This window comes from Orycteropus afer, unplaced genomic scaffold (assembly GCF_000298275.1).
Source record: "Orycteropus afer afer isolate SDZICR_OR568_19922 unplaced genomic scaffold, OryAfe1.0 scaffold00025, whole genome shotgun sequence".
In the NCBI taxonomy this organism is placed as follows: Eukaryota; Metazoa; Chordata; class Mammalia; order Tubulidentata; family Orycteropodidae; genus Orycteropus; species Orycteropus afer.
In genome coordinates, this window is record NW_006921612.1 from 9,208,415 (window position 1) to 9,225,707 (window position 17,293).

General features: G+C 36.1%; 1 protein-coding gene across 1 annotated transcript in view; it reads left to right on the forward strand.

The window, feature by feature from the left end:
• The window catches only part of KIDINS220 (kinase D interacting substrate 220), a 183,065-nt gene that overhangs the window by 143,735 nt on the left and 22,037 nt on the right, over positions 1–17,293 (forward strand). The window contains exons 22-25 of the mRNA XM_042783667.1: positions 12,203–12,381; positions 13,920–14,146; positions 16,303–16,416; positions 17,178–17,234. Coding sequence (XP_042639601.1) covers positions 12,203–12,381; positions 13,920–14,146; positions 16,303–16,416; positions 17,178–17,234 — 577 coding nt within the window. The remainder of the gene's footprint in view (positions 1–12,202; positions 12,382–13,919; positions 14,147–16,302; positions 16,417–17,177; positions 17,235–17,293) is intronic.

The window sequence follows — 17,293 nt, forward strand, 5'->3', positions numbered from 1 at the left end:
TCATCTTTTTAGTGATCTCTTGCTTTCTTCATGGATAATGTTCTTGATATCCTCCCACAATTCTTCTGGTTTTTGGTCATTGGTGTTCAATCCATCAAATCTATTCTTTAGATGGTCTCTAAATTCAGGAGGGATATATTCAAGATCATATTTTGGCTCTCTTAGACTTATTTTAATTGTCTTCAACTTCAAGTTGAACTTGCATATATATGAGCAGTTGATGGTCTGTTGTGGGAATGACAAATTGAAGAGGAATGGTATTGCATTCATCATCAAAAAGAATATCTCAATATCTGTCCTGAACTACTGTGCTGTCAGTGATAAAATAAGATCCATACACCTACAAGGAAAATCCAGTTAATACCACTACTATTCAAATATATGCACCAACCACTAAAGCCAAAGATTAAGAAATTAAAGATTTTTTGCTAACTTCTGCAGTCTGAAATTGACTAAACTTGTAATCAGGCTGTATTGATAATTATTAGTGATTGGACTGCAAAAGTAGGAAACAAGGAAGAATCATCAGTAGTTGGAAAATATGGCCTTGGTGATAGAAATGATGCTGGAGACTGCATGATAGAATTTTACAAGAATTTTACCTATTCATTGCAAGTATGTTTTTTCAACAAAATAAATGGTGACTGTACATGTGAACCTCACCAGATAGAATACACAGAAAGCAAATCAGCTACATCTATGAAAAGAGGCAATGGAGAAATTCAATATCATCAGTCAAAACAAGGCCAGGAGCTGACTGTGGAACAGACCATCAATTGCTCATATGCAACTTTGAGTTGAAGCTGAAGAAAATCAAGACAAGTCCATGAGAGCCAAAATATGACCTTGATTATACCCCACCTGGATTTAGTCACCATCTGAAGAATAGATTTGATGCATTGAACACCAATGACCAAAGACTAAACAAGTTGTGGGATGACATTAGGAACATCATACATGAAGACATTAGGAGCATCATACATAAAGGAAGAAAAATGTCATGAAAAAGACAGAAAGGAAGAAAAGACCGAACTTGATGTCAAAAGAGACTGAAAATTGCTCTTGACTGGAATAGGAGCTAAAGTGAATGGAAGATATGATGACATAAAAAAGCTGAGCAGAAGATTCTAAAGAGGAGCTCGAGAAGACAGAAAAAAGTATTATAATGACATGTGCAAAGACCTGGAATTAGAAACCCAAAAGAGAAGAACACAGTTGGCATTTCTCAGGCTGAAAGAACTGAAGAAAAAATTCAAGCATGAATTACAGTATTGATGGACTCTATGGCAAAATATTGAATGATGCAAGAAGCATCCAAAGAAGATGGAAGGAATACATAGTCACTGTACCAAAAAGAATTGGTCGATATTCATTTATTTCAGGAGGTAGCATATGATCAAGAACAAATGGTATTGAGGGAAGAAATGCAAATGACCCTGAGGGAACTAGCAAAAAATGAGGCTCTGGGAATTGACACAATACCCACTGAGATGTTTCAACAAACAGTTGCCACACTGGAGGCACTCACTCATTTATGCCAAGAAATTTGGAAGACCTGGCCAACCAACTGGAAGAAATTTGTATTTGTGCCCATTCCAAATAAAGGTGATCCAACAGAATAAGGAAATGATAAAATAGTATCATTAATACCACTGGTAAGTAAAATTTTGCTGATAATAACTCAAAAACTGTTGCAGCCATATATTGACAGGGAACTATAGAAATTCATGGCAGATTCAGAAGAGGGCATGGAACAAAGGATATTATTGCTGATGTCAGATGGATCTTGGCTGAGAGCAAAGAATACCAGAAAGATGTTTACCCCAACAAACAACAATAACAACAACAACAAAAAAAACTAAACTTACTGCCATCGAGTCGAATCTGACTCATAGTGACCCCCCCCCCTTGGGTTTCTAAGGCAATATCACTATGGAAGTAGATTGCCCAATCTTCCTTCTGAGGAGTGGCTGGTGGGTTTGAACTGCCAGCCTTCTGGTTAGCAGTCAAATGCCTTAGGCACTACGCCACCAGAACTCCTAGAAAGATGTTTACCTGTGTTTAATTGACTACGCAAAGGCGTTCTACTGTGTGATATAAATTATTGATAACATTGAAAAGAATGGGAATTCCAGAACACTTAATTTTGCTCATGCAGAAACTAGCCATAGACCAAGAGGCAGTCATTCAAATAGAACACAGGGATTCTGAATGGTCTAAAATCAGGAAAGGTGTGTGTCAGGGTTGTATCTTTTCACCATACTTACTCAGTCTTTATGCTGAGCAAATGATCTGAGAAACTGGACTATATGAAGAAGACATGGCATAGTGTTGGAGGAAAACTCAGTAAACTATTTGCGATATGCAGATGACACAACCTTTCTTCCTGAAAGTGAAGAAGACTTGTAGCACTTACTGATGAAGAGCAAAGAGTCTAGCCTTCAGTATGGATTATACCTCAACATAAAGAAAACAAAAATCCTCACAAGTGGACCAATAAGTAACATGATAAAATGGACAAAAGATTGAAGTTGTCAAAGATTTCATTTTACTTAGATCCATAATCACTGCACATGGAAGCAACAGTGAAGAAATCAAATTATGTGTTGCACTGGGCAGATGTGCTGCAAAAGACCTCTGAAGCGTTAAAGAGCAAAGATGTCACTTTGCAGATTAAGGTGTGCCTGAGCAATGCCATGATATTTTTAATCATCTCATGTGCATGTGAAAGTTGGACAAGGAATTAGGAAGTCTGCAGAAGAATTGATGCATTTGAATTCTGATGTCAGTGAAGAATATTGTGTATAACACGGACTGCCAGAACAATAAACAAATCTGACTTGGAAGAAGCACAGCCAGAATGCTCCTTAAAAGCGAGAATGGCCAGACATTGTTTCTCATGCTTTGGTCATGTTGTCAGGAGGAACCAGTCCTGGAGGAGCATTTCATGCTGGGTAAAGTAGAGGGCCTGCGAAAAAGGGGGAAGACCTTCAACATGATGGATTGACATAGTGGCTACAATGATGAGCTCAAGTATAGCAAGGTGGTGAAGATGGCATAGCACCAGGCAGTGTTTTGTTCTTTTGTACATAGGGTCACTGGGAGTTATAGCTAACTTGATGGCACCTAACGACAACAACAGTCAAGTATTGAATCTGACCAATGAAGTGGTAATCCTGAAGAAATAATACATCTATTCTTGTTGTTAGTTGCCATCAAGTTGATGACTCATGGTGACCTTATGAACAACAGAAGGAAACACTACTTGGTCCTGTGTCAAACATTTGGTATGTTTGAGCTCACTGTTGCAGTTGCAGTTCAATCCATCTCATGGAGATTTCCTCTGACCCTTTACTTTATGAAACATGTTTGGTGTATACTTATAGATAATATTAACTAATAGTTACTCTTTCTGTTACTAATAGCCCAATTCATTATTTGAAAGGCAGAAAAATCTTATTGTTCCTCTGAAATTGTATTCTCTTATTAGAATCTCACTTAATATTCTTTTCTTTTAATATAATTTATTTTTTAAGAATATACATAGCAGAAAATACATTAATTCAACAATTTCTACATGTACAATTCAGTGACATTGATTACATTCTTCAAGTTCTGCAACATTTTTGTTTTTTTAATTGTGATTTGGGTGAAAGTTTACAGAGCAAATTCACTTTCCATACGACAGTTCACACTCATGTTGTCTCATGACATTGACTACAATTTACCCCAATGCAACAGCTCCCCTCCCACTTCCTCCCGATAGTTACCACTTCCCTTTGTCCATCTCTCCATGCACTCCTGTCCCCTGAACTGTCTCTCTGTGCATAAACAGCCCTTCTTTCTCCCATTGGATTGTTCTCTCCAACGAGTGTATCTACCTCAGGTAAATGTTCAACTCATATGCCTGTCTTTTGTTTGGCTGGAAGCCACAGGTATGGGTTCAATTCCAGACCTGAAGGGCTTCGAGGGACCATATTCTCAGTGGTTCCACCAGGCTCTTTCAGACCAGCAAACCTGGTTCCCCTTTTTTAAAAAAATGATTTTGAGTTTTGTTTCACATTGTTCTCCCTCTCTATCCAGGATCTCCTACATAGATCCCCTTCTGAGTGGTTGACAGTGGTAGCCAGGCACCATCTAGTTCTTCTGGTCTCATAGTCATATAGGCTGAGGATTACATGGTGTACCAGTCACAAGGACTAATTGTTTCCATGAATCTTTGGTTTTCTTTATTCTTCTTTGTTCTGGACGAGGAGAGACCCATCGTTGCATCTACATGGCTCTTGCAAGCTTTTAAGATTGCAGTCACTATGCACCAAAGTAGAAGGTGGAACAGTGTTTTGTGTAGTGCATTATGCCAATTGAGTTTGATGTCCCCTCACTTAATATTCTTGATTAATTGGAACATGAATGTTTTGAATATGTCTCCACATGTACAGTGGTTTGTAAACAGCCTTATTGGGATACAAATGACTTATAATAAAGTATACCTATTTAAACTGTACAGTTTCACAGTTTGATATATGTATTTCCTCACCACAGTCAGGAAAGTGAACATATCCATCATTCCTAAAAGTTTCTTCCTGTTCCTTTGAATCCACACCAGTCTTTCTCTTCCTTCAGCTCCCTGATTTCCCAGGGAATTGCTTATCATCTTTCTGTCACTGTAAATTATTGTTAGGTTCCATCAAATCATTTCCAGTGCATAGTGACCCTATGTACAACAGAATGAAACACTACTCAGCCCGGCACCATCCTCACAGTTGTTGCTGTGTTTGAGCCCTTTGCAGACGTTGTGTCAATCCATCTCATTTTTTCCTGACCCTCTACTTTACCAAACATTATATCCTTCTCCAGGGACTGGTGTTTTCTGATAAAATATGTGAGACAAAGTCTTGCCTCCTCACTTCTAAGGAGCATTCTGGCTGTACTTCTTCCAAGACATATATGTTTGTTCTTCTGGCAGTCCATAGTATATTCAGTATTCACCAACACCATGATTCAAAGGCATCAGTTCTTCTTCAGTCTTCCATATTCATTCACTATGAATTATTTTACATTTTCTAGTTTTATATACATGTGTCCATGTAACTATGTATTGGCTGGATTCACTCATTCAACATAATTAATATGAGATTTATCCACATTGTTGTGTTTATTAATAGTTCATTCTTTTTTATGGGTGAGCAGTATTTCATTGTACAGATATACCACAATTTTTTTGTTCATTTGTTAATGAACATTTGGAGTATTTCCAGTTTGGGGCTATTGCAACTTCTGTGAACATTAATGTACGAATCGTTATGTGGACATCTGTTCTCTCTTCTTTTGGATAAATACCAAGAGATGGTGTGGTTGGATTGTAAGGTAGGTACTGCCAGATTGTTTCCCAATTGTTGTATCATTTTATATTTAATTATCAGTGTTATGAGAGTTCTAGTTCTTCCACATTCTTCCCAACACTAGGTATGTCCAATCTTTTTAATTTTAGCCATTCAAATAGTCATGATAGCTCATTTTAGTTTTAATTTGTGTTTCCCTAGTGACTAACGCTTTCACTTCCCTGTCAGTTTATTGTATTGTGGTGGCTTCCAAGTTGCTATGATGCAGGAAGCTACGCCACCATTATTTCAGATACCAGCAGGCTCACCCATGGTGGACAGGTTTCAGCACAGTTTCCCCACTAAGAGAGACTAGGAAGAAAAGCTTAACAATTTAGTTCTGAAGATTAATCAAGGAAAACTCTATGAATCACAACAGAATATTTTCTAATATAACATTGGAAGATGAGCCCCCATAGGTTGGAAGGCAACAGTGGACTGATACATACCAGCAATCATGAGGATGACAGAGAACCAGGCAATATTTTGCTTTCTTGGACATGGGGTTGCCATGGGTTGGAGCCAGCTCAACAGCAACTAATAGCAATAGATGACTAATGAGGTTGAGCATCTGTTGATATGCATATTTGCTATCTATCCACCTTTTTTGGTTCATGGCTATTGTCCATTTTTATTATTTGTTTGCTTATTGTTCAATTTTGAGAGTTACTTATATATTCTGGATGCAAGTTCTTTATCAGATACATGCTTTGCAAATATTTTTCCCAGTCTGTGGCTTGTCTTTTCATTTTCTTATTAGTGCATTTCAAAAGCAGATCTTTCTAATTTTGATGAAGTTCACTTTACAAATTTTTTATTTTATAGATTTTGCTCTTAGTCACGTCTAAGTCACAGCTTGCCTAGCCCAGTCACAAAAGTTTTAGCCTAGAAGTTTTATAGTTTTAGGTTTTACATAGGTCTGTGATGCATTTGAAATTGATTTTTGCATATTGTGTCAGAAATGGATCTAAGTTTATTTTCTTATCCAATTGTTCCAGCACCAATTGTTGAAAAGACTATTCTTTCTTCACTGTATTGCCTTTACACCTTTGTCAAAAAATAGTTGTCCATATGTATGTATCTGTTTCTGTATTTTCTGTTCTGTTTTGTTGATATATTCATCTATGTTGATGCCAGTACTATACTGTCTTGCTTGTTCTAGCTTGGTGTTTTTTCTCCTTAATGCTTTGGTCATCTACCAGTGGAGTCATCTACAGCTGGAAGTTTTCCTTGTGGGAAGATTTTAAACTACAAATTCTTTTTCTATAATAGATTCAGTCATTTAGGTTCCTATTTCTTTCTGAGTGAGCTTTGGTAATAGTTGGTGACTTGCAAGGAATTTCTTCAGTTCATGTACGTTGCATGTATTGTCATAAATTTGATGTGAAGTCACCTGTCTCCATCCTGGTAATTTAAGTCTGCTCTCCTTTTCTCCTGATCAGTCTGTCTAGTGGTTTATAGATTCTGTAATTCTTTTCAGAGAGCTCCATTTTAGTTGTATTGGCTTTCTCTGTTGTAGCTTTGTTTTCTCTTTCATTGACTACTGATTTAATCCTTATTATTTTCTTAGTTGTGCTTACTGTAATTTGTTCTTTTTTTCTGGTTTCTTAAGGTGGAAGGTAGGCCACTGATTTGAGACCTTTATTCTTTTATGATATAGCTATGTCCACTGCCAACTGTACCACCAGTTGCTTTTGAGTCCATTCCCACTCATGGTGACCCCATGTGTGTCAGAGTAGAACTGTGCTTCATAGGTTTAAAATGGCTGATCTTTCAGAAGTAGATCATAGACCTTTCTTCTGAGATGTCTTTGGGTGGACTTGAACTACCAAACTTTTTTGGTTAGCAGCTGAGTGTGTTAAACATTGGCAAATGTGGATATTTATGGCTTTAAATTTCTACTTGATTACTATTTTAGTGACAGTTCATAAATTCTGATATAGTGTGCTTTTTTTCTTCATTCGGTTCAAAATATTTTCTAATTTCACTTTTGATTTCTTCTTTAACAAATGGATTATATACCAAAAAAACAAAAACCAAATACACTGCAGTCAAGTTGGACCCAACTCATAGCAACCCCTTCTTGGGTTTCTGAGGCGGTATCACTACGGAAGTAGATTGCCCAACCTTCCTTCCAAGGAGTGGCTGGTAGGTTTGAACCACCAGTTTTCTGGTTAGCAGTCAAATGCCTTAGGCATTATGCCACCAGAGCTCCCATGGATTATATAGAGGTGTGTTATTTTGTTTCCAAATGTTTAGAGATTTTCCAGATACCTGTCTGTTAATTATTTCTAATTTAATTCCCTTTTTATCAAAGACCATGCTTCGTATGACTTGAATCCTTCTAAATTTTTTTTATGTTTTTATTGTTTTATGGCACAGATTATGTTTTGTTTTTGGCTAATATTCCCTAGGGAGCTCTAGTAGCATAGTGCCTAAGGCACTTGACTGCTCACCAGAAGGCTGGCGGTTCAAACCCACCAGCCACTCCTCGGAAGGAAGGTTGGGCAATCCTACTTCCGTAGTGATACTGCCTCGGAAACCCAAGAAGGGGTCGCTATGAGTCGGGGCTGACTCGACAGCAAACAACAACAATATTCCCTATGCTGATTATGGTAGGTAAAGTTGTATGTCATCTTGGCTGGGCCTGGTTGAGTGGCTGGGCAGCTGGTAGTAATTATTCCCCATGATAAGACTGGCAGTCAACTCCATGGTGGGATCTATCACAAGCAGCTGAGTAGCTAATCTAGGGATATGGTCTGCTTCCCATATATAAGCAACAGCTTTGGGAATGGTCTCTAGCTTATGGCACTCTTGAACCCTGTTTGTATTGTGTTGTTGTTCAGCAGCCTGCCATGCTCTGGTGACTTGGGACTTCGACTGGTCTTGGATTAGTGGCCTGCCAGGCAGTTTGGTAACATTGGGATTGTGCCATTTTATTTCTTGACCTTGGGCTTGTTAGCCTTAGCCAGTAGCTGCCTGAGTAAAGTGATGCCTCTAGCTTCAGTGGGCCGGGAGCAAGAGGCAGAGCTGAAGCCCAAGGTCGAGGGGCGTTCACACAGCCCCTAGACCCTGGCACTTTGAACTTGGACTTAAATCCTCCAAACTTTAGGATAATAAACTCCTGTTTGTTCAAGCCATCCCTTTTATGGTATATTCTTGTCAGAGTGACACCAGGTAATCAAACCACAATTGAAAACTGTGTGTATTCAGTTATTGTTGGGGAAAGAATTCTATAAATACCAGTTAATCAAGTTGATTGATTGTATTGTTCACATCTATGATCAACTTGTTTTTATATCTGTTCTCTCAAGAGGGGCCTTGGTGGTGCAATGGGTTAAGTACTCAGCTGCTAACTAAAAGGTTGGAGTTGCAAACCTAGGAGCCGCTCCATGAGATAATAGATGTACCACTCTACTTCTGTAAAGATTTACAGCCTTGGAAACCCTGTGGGGTAGTTCTTTTCTGTCCTTTAGGGATGTTGGGAGTCAAAATTGACTCAGTGGCAATGGGTTTGTTCTTACAGTTATTGAAAATTCTGGCTATAATTATGAATTTATCCTTTCTCCCTGCATCTTCTAAGTGTTTGCTTTCAGGTAGTCTCTAACTTGCCGTGAGGTTCTGTTCCAATGACTCTGTCTTAAGTCAGTTCTTATGTTAGTTGAATCTCTCTCTCTTTTATTGTTATGATTGCCTTTTATTATCATTAGCCTTATAAATCCAATCTTTGAATATCTGCAAGTGAACATCTGAGAATTTAATATCAGCAAATTATGCATTGTAACAATGTATGTAGTACAAAAAATAAATAAATAAATAACCAAGGGCATTTGGAAGCAATCAGCCATAGGACACGATGGCCCTCGAGACCAAAACTAGATGGTGCCTGGCTACCAATGCCAACCACTCAGGAAAGGATCAAATCTGGAGATCCTGGATAGAGTGGGAGGAAAAATGTGGAACAAAATCCAAAAACTCAATAATGACCAGAATTACTGGTCAAAGGAAGTCTGATGAGACCCCCAATACTATGGTCCTGGGATACATTCTGGGCCAAGAATAAAGCTCACTCCCAGGCGCTGGCTCTCAGCCCAATAGTAAACAAGATGAAAATGCAGACCACTCAACCCAGGGTGACGCACCCACATACTCTATGGAAATGCATCCCTTAGAGCAATTGACCAGGAGTGCCAGAGGGGCAACATTCCCACGGAGGAAATGCAGAACAGACAGGAGTGTATAAATATAAGGGCCTGGCGGGGGGCGGGGGGGGGCTTTTACTGGCCAGGGAGAGGAGGAGACTGGGTTAAGGTTGGGCATGGTAAATGGGAGTGGAACTAAATGTACATGTAATGTTGAATGTAAAACAAACGCTTAAAATAAAAAATTTTAGAAAAAAGAAAGTTGAGCAGCAAACAAACAGTATGTAAAGAAACTTTTGAGTTACCAAAAAGAAAATGTACGTAATACATATTATTAATACTAAGATACACACACACACACACACACACAGAGGGTTGTCAGTGCAGTTTGTTGTAACTTGAATACATCGTAAGTCATGAATTATCAGTATATATTTGAACCTCTGTTACTTGTTATTATGATTATCTTTGGTGATAAAATGTTTTGCTCTAAAATCTAATACTAATTGAGCTACTTAGCTTCCTTTTGATTAGTGTTAACACACATCTTTTTTCATACTTTTCATTCATTTCTGTCTTATATTTAAAGTGCTTTCCTTGTAGACATTCTATAGTTGGATCTTTTTCATTCACTCTTTCAATCTCTATCTTTTAATTGGAGTATTTAAACCATTAACATTTCATGTAATTTTGGTTATTATTAGGTGTGAGTCTGTCATCTTGTTTTTTGTTTTCTGTTTCTCTTTATTCTCTCTCTCTCTCTCTTTTTTTTTTTTTTGTCTTAAATGAATATTTCTCTGCAGGAAAAAGATGTGACAGTCAGCTATCATAAAGATTTACAGCCATGGAAGTTCTAAGGGCAGTTTTGCTCTGTCCTGTAGGGTTGCTGTGAACTGGAATCCACCTGATGTCAATGGTTTGGGTAGGGTTGGGGTAAAGTAGAAAATAAGAGAAAAATATAGTCTCTGCCACTTTGGGATTTCCATTCTGCAGGGAAGGGCACACATTAACAACTACATAATTAATTGATTATTGTTGTGATACTAGTGCTTCTCTAATGTTTTGGCTCAGTAATTTCAGCTCTGAGGTTGAGTTCTAAGGAAATAATCCTTAGAATACACAGAAGTTTTATTTACCTTAGAGAAAAACTGGGATGCTTGTAACAGTACAAGAGAAATATCAATATCTTGATATATCCACTTAGTATAATATTATATGCAGTTATTGTGTAAAGAATTTTAAGGTACAACATGAGTAAAACTATGTAAGAAAGCTTTCACTCATTCAAGAAATATTTATTGCATATTTACTAGATGCCCAGGCACTCAGCTAGATACTAAGAATACAATGGTGAATATCTACAAAATACTTAAAGTTTAGTGGATAAAGCAAATATGTAAGCAGAATTTTAAGACTATACTATATATAAATACTAAATTAGAGATATAGGCAGGGAAGATGCCATGGAAATTTTTGAATGAAGTATATAATGTCAATAAATGCTTTTATTTGCGTTGTAATATTATGTCTGTTTTAAACTTTAACATTTTCAACTTACTATAAAACAAAACAAAACAAAAAAACCCATTGATTCAATTCCAACTCATAGCGACCCCCTTTGGGTTTCCAAGGTGGTAAATCTTTATGGAAGTAGATTGCCCAGTCTTCCTTCTGCAGAGTGGCTGGTGGGTTTGAACCATCAACCTTCTGGTTAGAAGTCAAATGCCTTAGTGATCATTAATTGCTTTGCAAGCAGAAAGTAAAGAAATTTAATTTGATTTAAAAATATTCAGAAAAGGTCTTTGAATAACAGTTTTACCAAACCATTGCAGATACTGTTCATTTGAAGGTCTAGTTTTGTGTTAACCAGGATTGGAAGTATATCTTTTCTAGTACAGCTAATTTAAATTTTCAGCACAAATGACTAGCATCTCTGTTTTCAAAAAGAAATTTCTCAGAAATTTCTGCAATATTCCTTCTCTCAACCTCCTCATTGCTATGTATTTATTAGGTAGTAAGTCGTTAGTTGCTTTTTTAAGAAAAGAAGAAAAACCTTCTCTACATTATTTGTCTAATCATTCTTCATTAGATTATCACGGTTGGTTGGTTAGAATGGTGCTGAGTGATACTTGTAACGAGTTTTACAATATATCTGAGGCCCACTTTCCACATCTATAAAATGATAACTCATTTACTCTTCACTCAATGGTACTTACTAAAATATGGAGTGCCTGTTACATTTATTACTTTCCTTCTTTATTTTCCCAGCTCAAGTCCTGCCTTTGGCTAAAAAGAGTGTAATTCTGACTTCTGATTTTGCTACTTTATTTAATACCTATACCACTTTTTACTTTTTTTTATTTTTGTTTTTAAGGCAAACAAGGTGTATAATGTGTTATTTATTTTTATAAGTAACAGATTTTAAGTTACAGGCAGAATGTGGGATCTCTGGTGGCACAGTGCCCAAGGAACTTGACTGCTAACCAGAAGGTTGGCGGTTCAAACCCACCAGTCACTCCTCGGAAGGAAGATTGGACAATCTACTTCCGTAGTGATACTGCCTTGGAAACCCAAGGAGGGGTCGCTATGAGTCGGATCAAGGCACTTAACAACAACAACAGGCAGAATGTATCTTTCTAATAGTTACTGTAATGACCTTTTTTCATTTCTTGTTTCTAGAATATCAAAGAATATTCCAACAACTAAAGATGTTGAACCACTGCTTGAAATCGATGGAGATACAAGAAATTTTGAAGTGTTTTTATCTTCAAGGACCCCGGTTCTTGTGGCTCGAGATGTAAAAACCTTTTTGCCATGCACTGTAAACCTAGACCCCAAACTTCGGGAAATCATTGCAGGTGGATATTAGTAGTAAATTTAAATTTTCTTCTCTGAAGTCCTTTAAAAATTTTCTATTTCTTATTCAGCTATGTAAGTTTCTCCTGTTCCATGAAAAACCAAGAAGTACTGAATCACGCACTACACAGGAGAATTAATGATTTTTTAGGATTAGAAGTCTTGACATTCTTTAGGGAATGTTAAAAAAATGTCATTTGTTAAAATCACTTTGTAATAATCTTTACCTCTCCACACACTCTGGATCCTTACCTTGGAATCAGATTCCTTTTAAGGATACAGCCATGATTTTAAGGTGTCAATCCATTACAATTTTCTGTCACCAGTCTTCTGTTCTTAATGGGGGTATCTGTCCAGAAGGGTAAGCAAATATTTATATTACTCTTTTAATTTTAACTTATATTTGTGGACTGGCATTTGAGGATAGTAATATTAAAGTTTTAGAATAATTTATGCACATGCACACACAAAACAAAAATCTTACTGAAACACAATATCTTTTGTATGATACTGGCACTACTGATACACCTTTGAATTTTCCAGGAATTATAAAGAGAAAGCCTTAAATTATTCTTAAGTTGCTGCTGTTTGATACCTGTCATAAGGCTGATGTAAAAGGTGTATTTTGTGACTATAGAATTGATGTTTTTGTTAATCTGAGATGCATGATTCATATAGTTTGCAAACCTATAAACTTAGCTGATAATTGTCTTTACTAAAATTAGGCAAATATGAGTTATTAATAGTTGGTAATACTTTATAATCATAAAACTTATTAAGATATCACAATTAAGTATCTTAAAAGGCTAGAGAAAAATTAATAGCTCTGGTTACTGAAGGGCAGAATTCATATGTTGGTGACTTTTCATATGGTAGAAAACCTTTTTTATTCTTTTTTTTTTTTTAAATCGTGATTTGGGTGAAAGTTTGCAGAGCAAATTCACTTTCCATACAGCAGTTCACACACACGTTGTCTCATGACATTGACAGTTTACCCCAATACAACACCTCCCCTCCCACTTCCTCCCGATAGTTACCTCTTCCCTGTGTCCATCCCTCCATGCACTCCTGCCCGCTGAACTGTCTCCCTGTGCATAAACAGCCCTTCTTTCTCCCATAATTGTTTTCTCCAAGGGATATATCTACCTCAGGTACATGTTCAACTCATGCCTGTCTTTTATTTGACTGGAAGCTACAGGTGTGGGTTCAATTCCAGACCTGAAGGGCAGCTAGGGACCATTGTCTCAGTGGTTCCACCAGGCTCTATTGGACCAGCAAACCTGGTCTCCCCGCCCCCCCCCCCCACAAATGATTTTGAGTCGGTGGAAAAGCTTTTATGCGAAACAGTCGGCCTTCTCTTATTACAGGGTCTATGGAGTGTTTAAGATTTCCTGTCTACTTCTATTTAACCTATTTTGAATCACTGGCGAAAGTGATAAAATCATGTGTCTATCAGATAACCAAAGAAGGAAGTGGTAATTGAACTAATTATGCGTGTCTTATTTTCTTTTGTCTTCTGGTATATAATTTAATCTTTTAGATGTTCGTGCTGCAAGAGACCAGATTAATATTGGAGGACTTGCATATCCCCCACTACCTTTGCATGAAGCTCCTCCTCGACCACCATCAGGTTATAGCCAGCCTCCATCTGTTTGTTCTTCTTCTACTTCTTTCAATGGACCGTTTGGAGGTGGCGTTGTGTCCCCACAGCCTCACAGCAGTTATTATAGTGGAATGACAGGACCTCAGCATCCATTCTATAACAGGGTAAGTGAGTGATAGGAGTTTTTAATTAAGTCTAAATTTAAAATATATGATATTTTTTTAAAAATCAAAATAATTTAAAATTTTAATGGGTTCTGTATCACCAGACAGTATGAATATTAGAGATACTTTTTGCTTATATTTATTGTCCTGATAAAAAAGTAAACTACAGAGTCCGCAAGTACTATCCTATGCTTCAGAGGAATCTGTTTCACTCCTCATTTGTTTATAAACAAATATTCCATTTGTTATATCCTGCATAATGATATATATTGGCATTTAGAACAATGATAGAACTGAATTTCTACAGTAGTTTAATAAATCTATATTTAGTGTATTTTATATATTTTAAATGTGGGAGAATATTGCTTGTAGGACTCGGATGTTACTGCCAAATAACAACACTGTAGCCCATTTCCTGGGTTTTATTTCAAGTTATCTTTAGTAATGTATAATTGTTTACTTCATATAAATATTTTCTGAATAAAACATAATTAATTGTGAGTAATATACAGACTATCAAGTTTAGTAAGCCCAAGCTATCAATTCTCACTTCAATGATTTTAAACGCTTAAATTTCCTATAGGAAAATGGAGTGCTTCCATGGAGTTTTGAGAACTTTAAGATTCATCACAATCTTTCAGTGTTGTCGTTCCGTCTTTACTCAAATTCAAGAAAACACAGGGACCAGTATTCATAGAGGCCAACTGCCTGCCTTAATAAATTTCATATGGGCTGTGAAGAAAGAGAACTTTTGAATAAATGTGGCAGAGAATGAACTCCAGAATTTAAATTAAATTTTCAATTTTTTAAAAATATTGAATATGTAAGTAATTAGGTATACCATTCATAGAGGCCGTATGAATGTTTTTCTATTCTTCTACTTGAAAAAGGAGAAACAAATGGAATAATAGCATTTTATAATACATCCCATCCTTGTAAAATTTAACTGTGTGGTAAGCAGTGTGAAATGCAGATTTTTATTTACCATTCTTAAAAATCTATTCTAATTCTACATAAAATGGCCTTAATTGAACATTAAATGTCATTTGTAGTATTGAGACTGAGAAGTTAAGTTTAACAAAAAAAAAGGAAAAAGAAAAAGATGAGCAGAATATCTAGGTTGAAACTTGGTGTTCACTAACGTCATGAATAATAATAATGATGCTTACATAGAAGCCCTGGTGGTGCAATGATTAAGTGTTCAGCTGCTAACCTAAAGGTCGGTGGTTCTAACCCACCGGCAGCTCCACTAGAGGAAAGACCTGGCAGTCTGCTCCTGTGAAGATCATATCCTAGGAAACCCTGTGGGGCAGCTCTGCTCTGTCATGTAGGGTCACTGTGAGTTGGAATTGACATGATGGCACACTACAACCCCAAGAACAACAACAATGCTTATATAGAATTTTATTATTTCAGAAACATTTAAAATGTTCTTGTTTTTTAAGTTTTATCTAAAAACTTCTCATTTTTTTCTTCTAGTTATCTATATTATTAGTCTTAAAGATAAGAGCAGAATAATTCTGTTAAACTATCAGGAAAAGGAAAATGTGGTAGAAGATGTTACCTTAATAAAATGAAGCATAATGAATTGTGATATTTATGTTTAGCCCATTTAACCTAGTATCTGCTTTTTACATGTAATTAGCTGCAAATAAATACTCTAGCTATAAATTTCATCTAAACAGTGTATTCCTCAACTGTTTTTTAAAATTACCTTGCTTATCTAGTATAAGGTAAACTCTAGGAACTTGGAAGAACTGTACTCCTGGAATGCATGCCAGAGTGTTCTCATATAACTGAAACTTTTTTTTGGTATGATCTTGTTTAGAGCTAATCTTTTATATATATTTATATATATAAAGAATAGTATTCTATTGAAGATTCCATTGTGTTATTTTCTTTTAAGAAACAATTAATATTTATAAATCACTGACAACCTGACACATGGTAAGCCTATAAAAATGAAATAATATGTCCTAAGTTTGGGTCTGATATCTTTTGGAATACAAGTGAGATGTTTTTCCCTTTTGTTTTGCCATTTGCATTGAATAGTCTTGTATTTTATTGATTTGATTAGTTTCATTTGATAAATCTCATTATACTTTTATTTCTGTAATTGTTTATCCCATTTTTTTTGTTACATGTTTTCTCCATAGCCATTCTTTGCCCCATACCTTTACACGCCAAGGTATTACCCTGGCAGTTCCCACCATCTCATCTCACGTCCATCAGTAAAAACGAGTTTGCCCAGAGATCAGAACAATGGCCTAGTAAGTATATAAAAGGGTAACTAAAATATTAATCTAATAATAAACATAGATAGCATTAGAAGTTTGGTTATTTCCTCTCCATAGTAGAAGAGTGCAACTTATTTTATAAATAGTTTTAAGACCCATAAGCTATTACTAGCATAAAATATATTTGTTTTCATTTCTGGTTAATATCTATGGAAGGAAAATCATTAGCAGCCTCAGTGAGTAAATGTTATTTACAACAACAGATTTCTGGCTTGTGGTAATGTAGTATTTGTTAACAAAACTTCTAAAACTAAACATTAACATCTGTGAATTTCTACTATCTTTGTAAAGGACTTACTGTCTATATAGTATCTGTATATATGTTAGCCCTGTAATATGAAACTTAGAGGATATATTGAAAGAACATTTCAATCTAATGATAGAAATTAAACAGGATAAAGAAAATTACTCCAGTGTGCTGTTGAATCTAATTAATCCAAACCTAAATACATTTCTGCCTAAAGTGTTAGATGTTCTTGATGATAAAAACTCAATTTTACTAACAATTTTAAAAAGCAATTCCTTGTTAATGTACATTTATTAATTAGAAAACCAAAAGCTAACAAAATTAAACTGCCATTAAAATTTTTAAATGTCATCACTGAAGGAAAAATCTAATCACATAAAGTGTTTCAGTATTATTTATTAATATTTTAACATCATGTTCATTCATCGTCATGTTTTGGCTCATTCCTTCACCTTTTCAGCCGAACTCTCCTGTTTTGTGTTGTTAGGAAGTTATCAAGGAGGATGCTGCTGAGGGGCTTTCTTCACCCACAGACTGCTCAAGGGTAATGGAGTAGTCTTGTGGTGTGGAACTCTAGCATCTCATTGCTTCTTCAGCAGTAAT